The sequence below is a fragment of the Neovison vison genome, chromosome 1, assembly GCF_020171115.1.
Source record: "Neovison vison isolate M4711 chromosome 1, ASM_NN_V1, whole genome shotgun sequence".
Taxonomy (NCBI): domain Eukaryota; kingdom Metazoa; phylum Chordata; class Mammalia; order Carnivora; family Mustelidae; genus Neogale; species Neogale vison.
In genome coordinates this window covers 105982355-105997808 of record NC_058091.1, presented here as the reverse complement: position 1 = coordinate 105997808, position 15454 = coordinate 105982355, and the positions used below count along the sequence as shown (strand labels likewise).

The 15454-nt window shown below is 43.7% G+C and overlaps 1 protein-coding gene across 1 annotated transcript in view; it reads left to right on the top strand.

Annotated features, from left to right (window-relative positions):
* Positions 1-15454, top strand: part of EYS (eyes shut homolog) — a 1652430-nt gene that overhangs the window by 1596093 nt on the left and 40883 nt on the right. Inside the window, 3 exon segments of the mRNA XM_044253753.1 lie at positions 5783-5949; positions 7009-7153; positions 14907-15078. Of these exon segments, the coding sequence (XP_044109688.1) occupies positions 5783-5949; positions 7009-7153; positions 14907-15078 (484 nt within the window).

Sequence of the window (15454 nt, the reverse complement as noted above, 5' to 3'; positions counted from 1 at the left end):
GCAGGCGGCGGCTTGGGGCCGGTGGGAGGCTGGAGACTGCAAACGCGGTTGTAGCTCTTACAAGAGCTGTTACAGCTCTTCTATTCACCGTTGACTCCCCTGCTCTCCGCCGACTTCCACCGCTCTCCGCTCCGCTTCACCGCTCTCCGCCCACTTCACCGCTCTCCGCGGACTTCACTGCTCTCCGCCCACTCGATCCCTCCTGCAGCAGCCCCGGCTCTCCTGCAGCAGCCCCCCTTTGACAGCCTGGAAGAGTAACCTTTATGGGGGTGGTTAAGCCCCGTCCCTACACAGGTGGCCAATTGAATTCCAATTTTCCCAGTGGATATACATACGGCTTACTGATTGGATGTCTCCACTCCACAAGCAAGTTCCTCTGGGAGGGGCAGACCCTTACATTCATATTACTGTGTGCTTTAAGGCAAGAAATTTTCACTTCAGTTAATTACAGAAAGGTGACATAAGACATATAAATGGATGCTAACAGACCCTACCTTCAAGTCACTTCACTTCACCTCCATGGTTGGCCCTCCAAAATATTTTACTTAGATCAGACTAACACACTGAAGCAGTCAGGGCTAAGGCTTCAAGAAGAAGAAAAAATGAGAGATTTCACGGTTGTCCCTGACCCCAAAGGTTAACTGGAAGCAGAGGCGTGCTCCGGCTTGTAGGTCAGGAATATCTGCTTCCCAGCCTTTGTATTAATGAAACAGGAGAAGACGACAAGATACTCAAAGCTAAGGTAAGGCCATAGTCAAGGGGGAAAGAAAAAAAAAAATGCATCTATTGAGAACCTACCAGGTGCTAGGTTGGCACTGTGATAATACCTAGATATTAAACATCCCTTAATCCCTAGAAAACTCCTAAGAGATGTCATTACTCCCCTTACGCCTCAGCAAGGACCCTTCAGGAAGTGTTGGTGGTGGCAGGAGCTTGCGCAGCTCTGGCAGACACAAGCTTCTCTCGCTCCGCTACAGGGACAGTGGCTAGGAGCACAGGCTGGGACATGAGCCTGACTTCAGAGGCAGGCTCGGACCCCAGCAGCTAGGTGACCTTTACCGGGCACTCATGTGCCTCGGCGTCACCCAACAAACCCTGAGGCAGATATGCCCCCACAAGTCTCGGCATCTCATCTACCTGCAGAGCCTCCCAACGGCCTCGGACGCGCAGGTCACTCTCGTTTTCATTGCTCTTCCCTCCCCGTTTGTTGTGTGAAGGCAACAAAGGGCCCCCTCAGGCACGGCTACATGATTGTGGGGCCCACCGGAAAATGAAAATTCAGGGTTTCTTGTTCAGAAAGCAAAGAAAAAATGCCATCAAAAGTATTGAAAGCACTTCTTTTCTTTGGTGGTCTCTTCACCTTTTATGGTGTCTTTTTTAGTTGCTATTTATGTCAGTCCACGTTAAATAAAATATTAAATTATTAACATGACTTTTATCATTCATTTTTATATCATGAGATGCCAGTTTAAAAATGCAAATATCAGGGGGCGCCTGGGTGGCTCAGTGGGTGAAGCCTCTGCCTTCAGCTCAGGTCATGATCTCAGGGTCCTGGAATCGAGTCCTCCATCTGGCTCTCTGCTAGGCAGGGAGCCTGCTTCCTCCTCTCTCTCTCTCTGCCTGCCTCTCTGCCTACTTACGATCTCTCTCTGTCAAAAAACTAAAATCTTAAAAAAAAATGCAAATATCAGAGCATTTAGCCCATATGCAGAATCACTAAAACTACACAATTGGTATTTTATAGTGTGTACCTGCTTGGGTACTTCTTTCTTACCAGAATACGAGAGCTGCTGCACAAAATTAAGTCAACGGTCTTCATTTCACTCCTTCATACACCCACACTCTATCAGCACTCTCTCCCCTCGGCTCACTGTGGGGTAAGGAAGGACTGAAAAGAAAAGTATCTGCGGACTTCCCTCTCTTTCCCTTCCCTCGAGGTCTCCACGTTCAGTGTAAGAGATTAGCCAATGCAGAGAAGTAATGACAGTAAGAAAGGAATGCTAAGCCTCCTCCACCTTCCAGTTTTCTGAGCTCACCATGGCCTTTCTGTGCCGGAAGCAAGTTTGTGGTTCAAGTGGAAAGCATAGCCTCTTGAGGTGGTCAGCACCACACCTACGCAGTCTGTACCCGCAACACACTTATGTGCTCAGTTGGAGTCTCAGCAAATTAGAGGTACTAGAGGGATTCTAGTCCCAAACACAACCTGTGAGTGGGGTGGCAAGAAACAACAGACATACATTTGTATGTATGTATTGCCCCTGTTCTCGGTCATGCTCTGTTGTCCCATGGACTTCACCTTCACCTTACAGTTAGGAGAAATTCAAAATGTGACAACAGAGCGTTAAACCGGGGCCCCTGGGTGGCTCAGTGGGTTAACCCTCTGCCTTCGGCTCAGGTCATGATCCCAGAGTCCTGGGATCGAGCCCCGCATCGGGCTCTCTGCTCAGCAGGGAGCCTGCTCCACCCTCTCTCTCTGCCTGCCTCTCTGTCTACTTGTGATCTCTCTCTCTGTCAAATAAATAAATAAAATCTTTAAAAACAAAAACAAAACAGAGCATTAAACCAAGCATGAGGCCCTTCCAAACATGAAGCCCTGGGTGACAGATGGGTCATGTGCCCACGCCCTCCTAGAGTTATTAATTTTAGTCAGGTTGGGGATGCTGTTAAAATGTATAGATTTCCAGGACCTAGCTTCAGAGATTCTCACACAGGTGGTGTAAGGTCAATCTAGAATCTATTTTTGACAAGCTCTTCCTTCAGCACTTCCAACTCCCTGAAGTAACGTTCACCTTCCAGGCACCGGTAGTTCACGGCTTTCCTTTCTCTTACCTCTTCCATCCCTCATGGTCAGGGGTTACCACTGAGGAAAAGTCCAGACGGGAAAGTGTGGCAGAGAAAAGGAACACTACTCGGGGGGACCCGTGGTTTGTAAATAAGAAGTGATCATCTGCTTGGCAGTTTCATTAGCTCCCTGGATCTGCTTATTGTGCATCCCTACTTCTGTGCTCCGGGACAGGTCTGCAGGCAGGAGTATCCATAAACTGACGTCAGACTCTCTCCCCACCCTGCCCCTTGCCAAGGCTTCTGTCTCCATAACCGACCCACTCATTCCACCTGCTTCTTTAAACCATACTCTTTGGAACCCCTTCAGCTCTTCCTCTCCCTCAACTCATTCCTGCAGACTGATCTGTCCCTTCAGGTTTTCCCTTCCAGATCACACACAAATGATCCTCCTCTTTCCTCTATCCCCTCTGCCTCTACCTTCATTTGAACCTTAACCTCTTCTCTTGAGTCACGGGAACCATCTTCCAGGGAGATTCCAAATCTGCCTCCATTCTGCCCCCAACAATGCTCTGAGAGTCCTCTAAAATCTAAGACTAGGGGCACCTGGGTGGCTCAGTCAGTTAAGTGTCCGACTCTTGACTTGGCTCAGGTCAGGATCAGGGTTGTGAGATCGAGCCCGTGTCAGGCTCCGTGCTGGGTGGAGAGATTGCTTAAGATCGTCTCTCTCTCCACCTGCCCCTCCTCCCTTCTCTCTCTCTTCCAATCTCTCTCTGAAAAACAAATAAATAAAAATTTTAAAATGAGCAAATAAAATCTAAAACTTCTATAATTCTCCCATTCGGAATCCTTTCATGGCTCCTGAGCGTCTCACTCACTGCAGTAGACTAAGCCTTAAGGATATGGCTCGTTGTGCCACAGACACTAAATGTCAGCCATGCCCAGCCCCCAGCAGTCCTGGAAGCATTCCGTCTCCTCCGCCTCTACCGCGCTGTTCCTCCCTCTGCTTTGACCAGCCCTCTTCAGAACCTCCCCTTTCCTCATCTACCTGCTAACTTCTCATTTGTCGCTTTGCGGGTTAGCTCAGAAACCAACTCCAAAATCACTTTCTTTTGGATTTTCCTAACTGTCCTTCCCACCCTATCATGACTGCCGCCACTGCTGCTCTTCCTCTGATCCCTGGGGCGCTGGAGACAAACTTGCCGTCTCCTCTCAGCCAGGCTGGAGAACCTTGCGGATCATGTTGTTCTTGGCATGACACAGGCTCTTGATGACTTGAGGAAGGAGGAATGGCAAGAGGAAGGAAGGAGAAAAGGCTATGTCTCCCAGAAATTGCTCTCCTACCTCCAGTTCCACTGGCAGAATGCCATCTCCGTTGCAACAGTCTGAACAATTGAAAAGACCATGCCAATGCCCACTAGAACACCTTAAAAAAGACCCCCATTCACAGCCCACGGAAGAGGCTCTTACCATTCTTTCTTCAGCCCTCTCTCCCTTTGACTTCTAAAGTCCAACCACTGTCTTAAAGACTTCAATTTCTAACGGTTTTTCCTCCTTTCTGCCAAACTGCCTTCCTGAATCTGTTTTCTCTTGGGAATTCTTCCCATTTTAAGTGTATAACCCACCGAAGCTGCTCCACCACTACAGAGGGGGAAGAGATCACCTGAGAGAGAACGAGATTTGTTATGAGTTTCCAACATGGATGGTGCGTAACACAGTGCCTCAACCCTGGCTGCATGTCATGTTCACCTAAGCAGCTTCCAAAACAATCCAGCTCAGGGCCCATGGCAGGCCCATTAGAAAAGCACAGGCAGATGCAAATATCTCTACATATCTGTCTTCCATTTTCCAGTGCCTTAGGAAGCACACCTCTCTACACTATCTAGAAACCTCCAGATCTTTCTCTCCTTTACCTTGCTTAGCCCAACAACAGAAGCCAAGGGAGAACACAACATTGCCCATAAAAGTGTAGGAAAAGGAGGTTGTGCACATTCATAACAAACTTTGTCCATGCCCAAGGAGTCGCTTCTATTTTTTGCCTCCTGATGAAACTTCTTACTTCTATCAGGCCTCCTATTCTTCCTCTGATCAGAAATCCTTGCCTTAGTTTCCTACCTGAAAACTTCAGTATTAAGGTCCACAACCATATCTTTCAGAAACTGGATGATATATTTAGGCCCTTCGTCCCTGTGGACAGGTCTCTTGTCTCCACTTAACTCAAGAAACTCTGCTTGACCTGCGGGTGCTCTGCCCACCTGCTGGGAATGACACCGTTGACCATCTCCAATCTCCAATCTTTCTAATGGCACCAGGCATACTGCCAGGACCCTCTTCTCGTGTCTGATGCTGGTTCTTTCCCAGCCACATTCCCCTTTCTCCGTGGGTCTGTATCAGCTGTATCCTGAATGCTCTGGGTCTTGCAATTCACTGTTCTCCATGGGTGGTCCTGAACTAATGGAGGGAGAATGGGAATAGGGAACACAGAAACAACCCACCTTTAAGTGGTCATAGAGGTATGGTCGAGAGCTTTTATAATAGAACAATCATAGCCTATCCTGAGCAATTATGGAAATAACATTTTTAAAACTTCAAATCATAGAATTTCAAAGCTGAAGCTCAGTTATCTCAATCTTTTGAGTCTTCGGAACTATCAGAGCAGTTCAACTCTATGATCAAGTCCTATGTGTTGTGAAGTGCACACTGAATTTCCTTCAGACAAAAATGAAATTTTAATCCCAACTTTTTAGGTATTGATCATGCTTCTGGGTTGAGGAGAACCCTCTCGGCTTCAAAGAAAAACTTCTAGTGTTCACACGGTTTCTGGGTGTATGAATAACAAGACCCAGATGCACACATACCTGAGCGTGGACGAGAGGCTGCACATCCATTATAACTTCCTGTGTGCTGGTCTGTGCCTCAGAACTAGACGATGAAGCAAAGCTGACTAGACTCCTGAATTTTCTCTCAGCGAGCATGCCCTACACGTTTCTTCTCATCCCAGGGTTGAACAGCGACGATTTCCTGGCCGTGGGTCTGCACAACGGCAGTGTGGTTTACACTTACAACTTGGGATCGGGCGCAGCCAGTATCACCAGTGATCCCCTCGATCTGAGCCTCGCCATCCACACCGTCCGTCTGGGGAGGTTCTTCCAGATGGGCTGGCTGAAGGTAAAATGTCATCCCTTCTTCCGTCCCGCAGCTTTGCTGAGCATTACCATATGCCATCGGAACTGTGCAGTGGAGGCCAGAGGCAACAGGCCCGTGCTTCCTGCCCCACGCAGTTCACAGAAAATGCCCACAGCTGAGGATGAGAGGCACGCTTACAATTAGGTGGTATGGGGATAAGTAAGGGGGATGACTAATGTAGAAATGTGAGAGAGAGGGCTCCGGAAATGCTCCCCCAAAAGGTGATGTTTGAGCATAACTGCAAATAAATGGGAGTTCAGAGCAACAACAGTGGCCAGTGTGGACTTGAAGAACATGAGTAGTTCAGTGTGGCTTATTAGCTAGGGAGGAGCAAAAGAAGTGGCTAACTGGTAGACCAAGTCTGTATTATCAAAGGACTTAGACGTCACACTAAGGACTTTGATTTTTTAAAAAGATTTTATTTATGTATTTGAGAGAGAGAGAAGACCATGAGTCCTGGGGAGAGAGGGGGAAAAGAAGGCTCCCCCTTGAGCAGGGAGACCGACTCAGGGCTCCATCCCAGAGTCTCGATCCCAGGACACTGGGATCATGATCTGCGCTGAAGGCAGACGCTTAACCAACTGAGCCACCCAGGTGTCCCCAGAAAGTTAGATTTTTATCAAGAGCTATGGGGAACTACTGAAAAACTTAAGAAGGGGGATTGGGTACCGCAGTCAATTGACTTTTTTTGATAAATGACTCTGGTGGCTGTATTGAGAAAGGAAGGGGAGGGACCAAGTCTAGATGGAGGGATACCAGCGGGATGCTAGCGCCTGATCTTTGGAGAACTGTGATTTTGATTGAAATGCAAAACCATGACTGCTATATTAATATATCCATGGTAACAGACACCAGCAGAGAAGCAAAGAATAAAGTGGTGAGGTCTTTTGTTGTTGTTGTTGTTGTTGTTGTTTTCAAAATTCAGGTCTTTATGAATTTTTCATGCCAAGTTAATGGGAAATAACAAAACAGTATCTTAACAGTTCACCCTGGGGAATTAATTCCTTTTTTAATAGGTTTTGAATTCTTTTCCTTTTGAAGGTAGATGATCATAAAAATAAATCCGTCATCTCCCCGGGAAGACTGGTTGGTCTCAATGTCATCAGTCAGTTTTATGTAGGTGGCTACAGTGAATATACACCAGATCTCTTACCCAGTGGAGCCGATTTTAAAAACGGCTTTCAAGGTAAGGCATGGATGGTTTTACGTTCTACCTACCTGTTTCAAATTCTGAGACAAGAAAAAGCCTTAAATAATTTACTTCTTGTTCCAAAACCAGAAATATGGATTTCTTTCTAATCAGATTTGATCGAAATTTGATTTTAATAGAAAGCATTCAGTCCCTGTTCATTCATCAATTTCTACCTATGTACTACATGTGTAGTGTGTTTCCATGAAGAAAACAAAGAACCCCGCCCTTGTGAGTGTACATTCCAGTTGGGTAAAGACAATAAACACTGAATATGATGAGTAAGTAAAAATACTATAAGAAAATAGTATAAGCTGACAAATTTTGTAAGGGGGGGAGGAAAAATAGAGCATGATATGGGAGAATCAGGGGCATGGCTAAGTTTTTTTTTTTAAGAGTTCATTTATTTATTTGACAGAGTGAGAGAGAGAGAGAGAGATCACAAATAGGTACAGTGACAGAGGGAGAGGGAGAAGCAGACTCCCCCTGAGCAGAGTGTCCAAGGCAGGACTGGACCCCAGGACCCTGGGATCATGACCTGAGCTGAAGGCAGATGCTCAACTGACTGAGCCACCCAGCTGCCTCTAATTTATATATATATATAAAACATATATACATATATATACATAGGGTGCTTTTTAATATAGGGCAAGAAAGGTAAACCTCATGGAGTCATAGTAAAAACTGAAACTCCAACTAACTTTGGAACACACTTGATATGCAGGTGAGAGACGACAGCAGTTAACTGATCCACACACCACCGAGGTGTAGCGCATAAGTCAAGAGGGTTAAGGGGGAACATTATGCTTGAGCAAGTGATTGTATTGTCATAGTCGGTCTCTCTGTATTCAGAAGGGAAATAGACTCAGACCCTCTCCCTCAAAGCTAATTCACAGTAGAATAGTGAGATAAAGACATGCATTGAATTATTATATAGTGCATTTGGTGAAAATAAGCTTTTTGACGGATCCTAGTCTCAGAATATTTGCTCAAGGAGCTGTTGGTTATAGTGTCCTGGGCCACCCGCCCGCAACCAGCCTACTCTCCGGCAGAAGTCCAGGAATAGGGAGCAGGGTGTGAGGCACATCTCGGCAGGACAGGAGTTGCCATCACAAGCCATTTCAGGCACTTGAGTCCTCTGCCTGCCTGGCAGCATCCTTCTACCCACGTTCCCTGACTTCTGCCGAAACACGGATGCAGGAGCCCATGTACTGGAAAATACGAAAGCAACACAGCTAATCCCCATGATACAAGGTCATCTTCCGGTAAAATGACTTCGTCTGCCCATACTGTCCAGGAAACTTTTTCCTTGATTATGTAATCAGTGCTGAGTCTCATAGGGTCTTACAGAAGAGTTTAAAGCGTATTAAGGCGCTCTGCTCAATGTAGGAGCTCGACAGTTCTTGCACAGCAGCAGATCATCTGGAAAGGATTGTAAGGGCATGACAAATCAATGAGTTCTTAAAAACACTATATACAAGAAAAAGGATGGGTAAACTTATGAATACAAAGATGCGCATCTTCCCCTTAGCAAGTGGAGACCCTGGAGGCAGGAGGGGGTCATCAAACCTTGCTGTCATTTATTCACAGACGACGCTTACGTCAATACTCCGGGAATAGGGATAAGAGCATGGAGTCCGAAACCCAAGAACCAGCTGGGGTGTGCACCCCAGCTCTGCCACCTACAAGCCTCAGGGCCCTGGCCAGTCATTTCCCCGTGCCTCACTGTGCCTCACCTGTCAAATGGGGTAAGAGCAGCACTTCTTTCCTGTGTAGCTCTGAAATTGAGGGAATGCTGAGAGAGCACAAGGTTGGCACCTGGCTTACGGTGCCTGCTTCACATTGGCGACAATGACGGCGCTGCTGGTGGGACGGGGCACAGCCCCTTTCAGCACTGGCTTCTCCTTCTCCACTACACGTGCGGACACCAGTTAGGAGCAGGCTCTGGAGTCGGGGCGTCCTCAGATTCAGGCTCTGCCACGTAGCCACTACCTAACTTGTAGCCTGCCCCTCGGACTCTCTGAGCTTCCATTTCCTTCTCTTTCCTCCTCAGAGGAGAAAAATATCTATCTCATAGGGTTCTTCTGAGTTAATCAATTAAGTGAAATAATTATAGTAAATGCTTAGCCCCAAAACTAATGCATGATAAACACTCGATGTATGTTGATATTATTATAATTCTATCGCGTGTCCTTGGATTTGATATCGTCAGATTTATTGAAGTCCAGTGCTTCCTGTGGTTTTCTCGTGTGATTTTCTCCCTTGTATTATGAATTTTCTGTACACCTTGCTAATGAGAACAGAGGCTCTCCCCAAACCAGTCATTTTGTCGGTAAGTGTGTCGGGGAGCCGAGTGCAGCAAGCACACGGAGGGTCCTTCCTCTGACAGAAACACTGGGTTGCACACACCTAGAACCACGTCGGCTGCCAGGGTTCCCGGGATCTAAGTCTTGGGCAGGTTGTCTCAGCAAATGCCTCTTCATCTGATCTCGTGGAAGTTCCATGACCTTGAAAGCCCCTAATCTTATCACTTGTCTCTTGAATCCTCCCCTGCTGACTGCCTCTCGTCCATTATTAACACACGTTCTCTATGTACTGAAAATTTTGGATACTTCTTGGAGTGTACCATCACAACCGGATCACAGCAGGACCCACTACTACTGTCTGTAAGATACAGGATAATTTCCTTAAAATATAGATTTTTGGACACTATGCCAGAACAACCTCATCATAACATCTGTGGTGGAATCTAAAAATTTGCATTTCGATAAATAAATAAATAAATAAATAAATAAATAAATTTGCATTTCAATAAGCTTCCATGAATTTGGAAGCCACTGTATTAATTAATCATAACAAAACAAATGCAGAGTTCATGAAAAATTTTAATAAATAGACTAAGGTTGGGCGCTTGGGTGGCTCAGTGGGTTAAAAGCCTCTGCCTTTGGCTCAGGTCATGATTCCAGGGCCCTAGGATTGAGTGTGCATCAGGCTTTCTGCTCCACGGGGGGCCTGCTTCCTCCTCTCTCTCTCTCTCTGCCCGCCTCTCTGCCTGCTTGCGATCTCCTCAAATGAATCAATCTTTAAGAAAAAAAAAAAAACAATAGACTAAGGCTACCACATATGCTTTAGAGTGGTGATTACACATAGTAAAAGAGTATATGATTTAGGCTTTCATATTTTTATAAACACTAGTGATAAATGACTCTAATCCAGAAGTTCCCTGTCTAAAATATAAATCCCTACTGTTGATAAAGCCCATTTGTTTTTGTTCTGGAAATGGTTTCTATTGAGCCATTACTTCCCTATAATCTTTAATACTTATGAAGATCTTGAGGTTATTTAACCCTTAACCAGAATAATCGACATAAGCCAGACAGAGAAGGCCTTACTCTCTCACCTGCTGTAAGAATTCCACCCTCCTCTCCAAAGTTACATCTCTTCCCAAGCTGCAGGGTTCTCAGCTTGAGGTTCCTGGGGTCCTTGAGTCTTCTGAAACCACACCCATAATTGCGCATGTGCCCATGTGCACTTTTTTTTTTAAGATTTTACTTATTTAATTTGACAGAGATCACAAGTAGGCTGAGAGGCAGGCAGAGAGAGAGGGGGAAGCAGACACCCCGCTGAGCAGAGAGCCCGACGTGGGGCTCGATTCCAGGACCCTGAGATCATGACCTGAGCCGAAGGCAGAGGCTTTAACCCACTGAGCCACCCAGGTGCCCCCCACCATGTGCATTTTTATGTGTTCCAAGATCTGTTGCTTCCACTGACAGACCTATTTAGTCCTAACGTGGAAACAGAAGTTACTCTGGTCAATGTGAACCTGGGGAAATCTACCGTCCCAGCTATTATTCTAGTGTGAGAGCAACGCAGATTCATTAATACCAGCATTACTCAGTATTTATCACTCAACTGAATACCAGAGTGGGCATGAAATCGATTCAGATTCATCGACAACACTGTAAAGAACATGTTATTCCAACTAAAACACCTTGTTCTGCCAGTATGGTCAGTTTCTTGCTAGTTCAGCTTTCTCTCTTTCTCTCTTTTTAATGGCATGGTACTTTTCAAAACCAGAACACAAGGTGAGGGGGAGAAAGGATTTATTGCCACAATTTAAGTATTACCTTACTGTCCAAAAAATGCCATCACTTATGTGATACACGCGGCTGATGTCTTCCAAGTCTTTATCGTAAGTACTTTATCATTTGCAGGAAGTATGTATTGAATATGTGGTGCATGGTGCTAAACTTTTTTTTTTTCCTAAGATTTTATTTACTTATTTATTTGGGAGAGCAAACACAAGCAGGGGGAGGAGCAGAGGCAGAGGGAGAAGCAGGCTCCCTGCTGAGCAAGGAGTCCAATGCTGGACTCCATCCCAGAAACCCGAGGTCACAACCTCCGCCAAAGGCAGAGGCTTAACTGATAGAGCCACCCCTGCATGTTGTGATACTAAGCAGATTATACTTTGCTGTGTTAGTAGGACTGAAAATATACAGTATATATTCTACTTATGGCTTCAACTGTCATTGCCCGTAAACTGCATATGTTGGCTGACACGAAGCACCTCTCTGTAAAATAAACACATTTAACTATTTGTATTAGCCAAATGTTTCTCTAAATATAGCACCGCCATGTTTTTAGCCAAAAATCTATTTCAGCAGTTCCTCATAACAAAAGCACTTCATTTATCCATACAAAGGAGAAGTGGTTTTAAATGAAACATTTCAGATTTTAATATTTGTTATAGTCATTTGCAAGTTTTTTTTTAAGTGCATGATTATAAAAACTACAAAAAGCTCAATTTTTGCTAAAAAGAAAAAAAAGTTTTATAAAGGCAGTAAATGTCTTGAGACAGTTAGGAAGACAGAGTAGAGTATGCCACCTACTAATTGCCAAGGATTATACTGGCCAGTTTATGGATATTACCCCATTCCTCTTAGTTCACAGAATAGTTATTCTTGTCCCCATTTTAAAAGCACAAAGATTGGTACTCGGGCTTGGATCAGCTACCCACAATGTGGCAGAGGTTACAAGTGAACCCAGAGCCACCTGACTCCATTCTATACTCACACTTCTGCTCTGTGCCGAGTGCATTTCACTCTGCAAAAAGCATGGGAAACCCTGCTTTGTTAATTAAGTTACTTGGCTACTCTGTATACAGCTAGTAGCATTCATTAATTTCTTCATTTTGTGCAGTGCTTTTTTTGTGTGTAAGAGAAGATGGCAGGACTTGGAGAAATAACAAAGGTTAAATCTGAGGCAGGACAATCATTGTTCTCTCACAATAAGAAAATATCAGTGCCTGCTGAGAGAGGTGCTCCTCAGTGAAAATGCCAGTGGAAATTAAGTTGGAAAGTAAATCCTTGACCTTTCAAAACTGAGCCCATCTTTTTCACCATGAGGAATTATTCCATGATTTTAGCTCCTTAAAGTTTCAAAAATAAAATCTATCATTTTAAAGACACTATTTATGACTGATAACCATATTGACTTAAAAATACTTTATAAATAAACTGTAAGTGTTGAAGGAGAGAAGTAAAATTATAATACATTTCAGGGTCCCAAACAGTTGCATATAAAGTCTTTGTTGGAGTGCCTTTTTTGTTTATATTTTCTTAATCTTGGGGTGTTAAAGATCTTTCTTTTCCCAGCACTACTGAATGCAATTGACAAATAAAATAGTATATATTTAAGGTGTAGAATGTTATGATTTGGAATACATATACATTGTGAAAAGAGTACTATGGTCGAGTTAACACATTCATCAACTAACATGGCTACCTTGTATGTATGTGTGGTGAGAACACTTACAATTTACTTTCTTAGGACATTTCAGGTATATAAGACAGTATTATTGACTATAGGTGCAGGCTGCGTATTGGATCCCCAGGACTTACTCATCTTATAAGTGAAAGTTGGTACCATTTGACTAAGGTCTCCCCATTTCTCCCACTCCCAGCCCCTGGCACTACCATTCCACTCTGCTTCTATGAGCTAAACTTTATTTAGATTCCGTATATCAGTAAGATCATTCAGTGTATACCTGGGAAAAACCTTTCTAAGGATATCTAGAGAGACCAGTCCGTGAGGGAAAAAAAGAGAAATGAGACAACATAAAAATTATAAACTTCTCTACATAAAAAAATAAGAGCTTCACCATAAGAAAAATTAAATGGCAAATATTAAACTGAGGAAAGTATTAACAATATAGGACAAACAACTAATACACTCATTATGTAAGCAGGTCTTCCAAATTAATGTTTAAAGTGGTGAATAGAGGGAAAAAAATACATAATGAACAAATGAAAAAGAAGAAATACAAATGGCTTATAAATTTATTAAGAGGTTTTCAACCCCAATTAAAAATAGCAAAAGAAAGGGACACCTGGGTGGCTCAGTCGGTTAAGTCACTGCCTTCAGCTCAGGCTATGATCCCAGGGTCCTGGGATCAAGTCCCACATCAGGCTCCTTGCTCCACAGGGAGCCTGCTTCTCTCTCAGCCTCTGCCTGCCACTGTGCCTGCTTGGGTGTGTGCTCTCTCTCTCTCTGACAAACAAATAAATGAAATCTTAAAAAAAATATTTAAATTTATTTTAAAAAATAGCAAAAGAAAATTTTATTCTTTATTTCATTTTAAAAGGAAACACAATAATCTCTTGCATGTGATGATTATGAAGAAGCAGATGTTCCAGTAGTGAGTGGGGGAAATAAAATTGTGCAAAATATCTATGACACTGGGACATCCTTCAAAGCATCCATATCTTTTGTGCTAGTAGTATTACTACTAGAAAATAATACTAAGAAAATAATTAGCAAATACACAAAGAATATCCATATAATGTTAATCACAGCATTATTTTTAATAGCAAAAAAGTAGAAATGAGTCAATTGCCCAGTAATTGAAGGTTAACTAGGTATATTATATGAAACAACAGTAGGCCATCATTTAAAAATAGTTAATGCTATGAAAAAAGGTTTAATGGGGGCACCTGGGTGGCTCAGTGGGTTAAAGCCTCTGCCTTCGGCTCAGGTCATGATCCCAAGGTCCTGGGATTGAGCCCCATATCTGGCTCTCTGCTCAGCAGGGAGCCTGCTTCCCTCTCTCTCTCTCTCTGCCTGCCTCTCTGCCTACTTGTGATCTCTGTCAAATAAATAAATAAAATCTTTAAAAAAAATAGAAAAAAGGGTTAATGGTATTTATGCTATACAAATGCTTGGAATACTATGTATTACAGAGTTTAATGCAGTTTAATGTTTTGTTTACAAGAAAATACAGCTAACCATAGAAAAACTGCTATGTGCATAATAATTAGTGTGTTAATAATTAGTGGTATATAATACATACCAAAATGTTAATAATTGTCTTTTCTGGGGGCAAGGGGTGGCTCAGTTGGTTGAGCAGCCAACTCTTAGTTTTAGCTCAGGTCATGATCTCAGGCTGCCCACTCTAGGTGGAGTCCGCTTGAGATTCTTTCCCTCTGCCCTACCCCTGCTCACTCTCTCTCTCTCTCAAATAAATAAGTAAATCTTTAAAAAAAAAATTGTCTTTTCTATAGTGTTGATACTGTAAAAAAATAATTTTTTTATTTTTCTCTGTGCTTCTCTGTGTTTTTACATTTTATAGTCTTTTCTTAAAAATTGACATATATTACTTTATCATGAAACAAGTTCTTCTTCAAAAATTCTCTTCTTGTTTTGTCTGTTTCTTCCAGTGTTTTAATATGAAGTATTTTTGCCTTTCTCCAAGGTTGCATTTTCACTGTGCAAGTTCGTACTGAGAAGGGCCATTTCAGAGGCCTGGGAGACCCTGAGGGCCACCCGACTGCCGGGCGCAGCGTTGACCAGTGCGATGCTTCTCCCTGCAGCTTAATGAAATGTGCCAACGGTGGGACATGCATAGAGGGTAGATCTGCTGCTTAGTAAGTATAACATTATTAAGTAAGAAACTGGTAGGTCATTTGCGTGCTAAACAGCACTCCATTCATACACACTAGAAACCCACACTGATGCTCACATTCAAAATGTTTTGATGTGGACTTCCTAGGTGACTGGGCGACGGAAAAAAGCACCTGGGGAGGGTCCGTGCAGCATTTACGCCATCTTCTCAATTCTTTTAAACAATGGAAATAAGCCACTACATCTCATTCCAGACACCATGGAAAAGAATCTTGAATTCATAGCGTTGAGAGTGTTACCAGAAACGTTCATCAAGGGTTTGCCTACCAGATTCGCTTTCGTATTTGGGTTTAAGCTCTGTCATAAAGGGCCTCTCGCTAGGTGGACCCTCACAAAGCT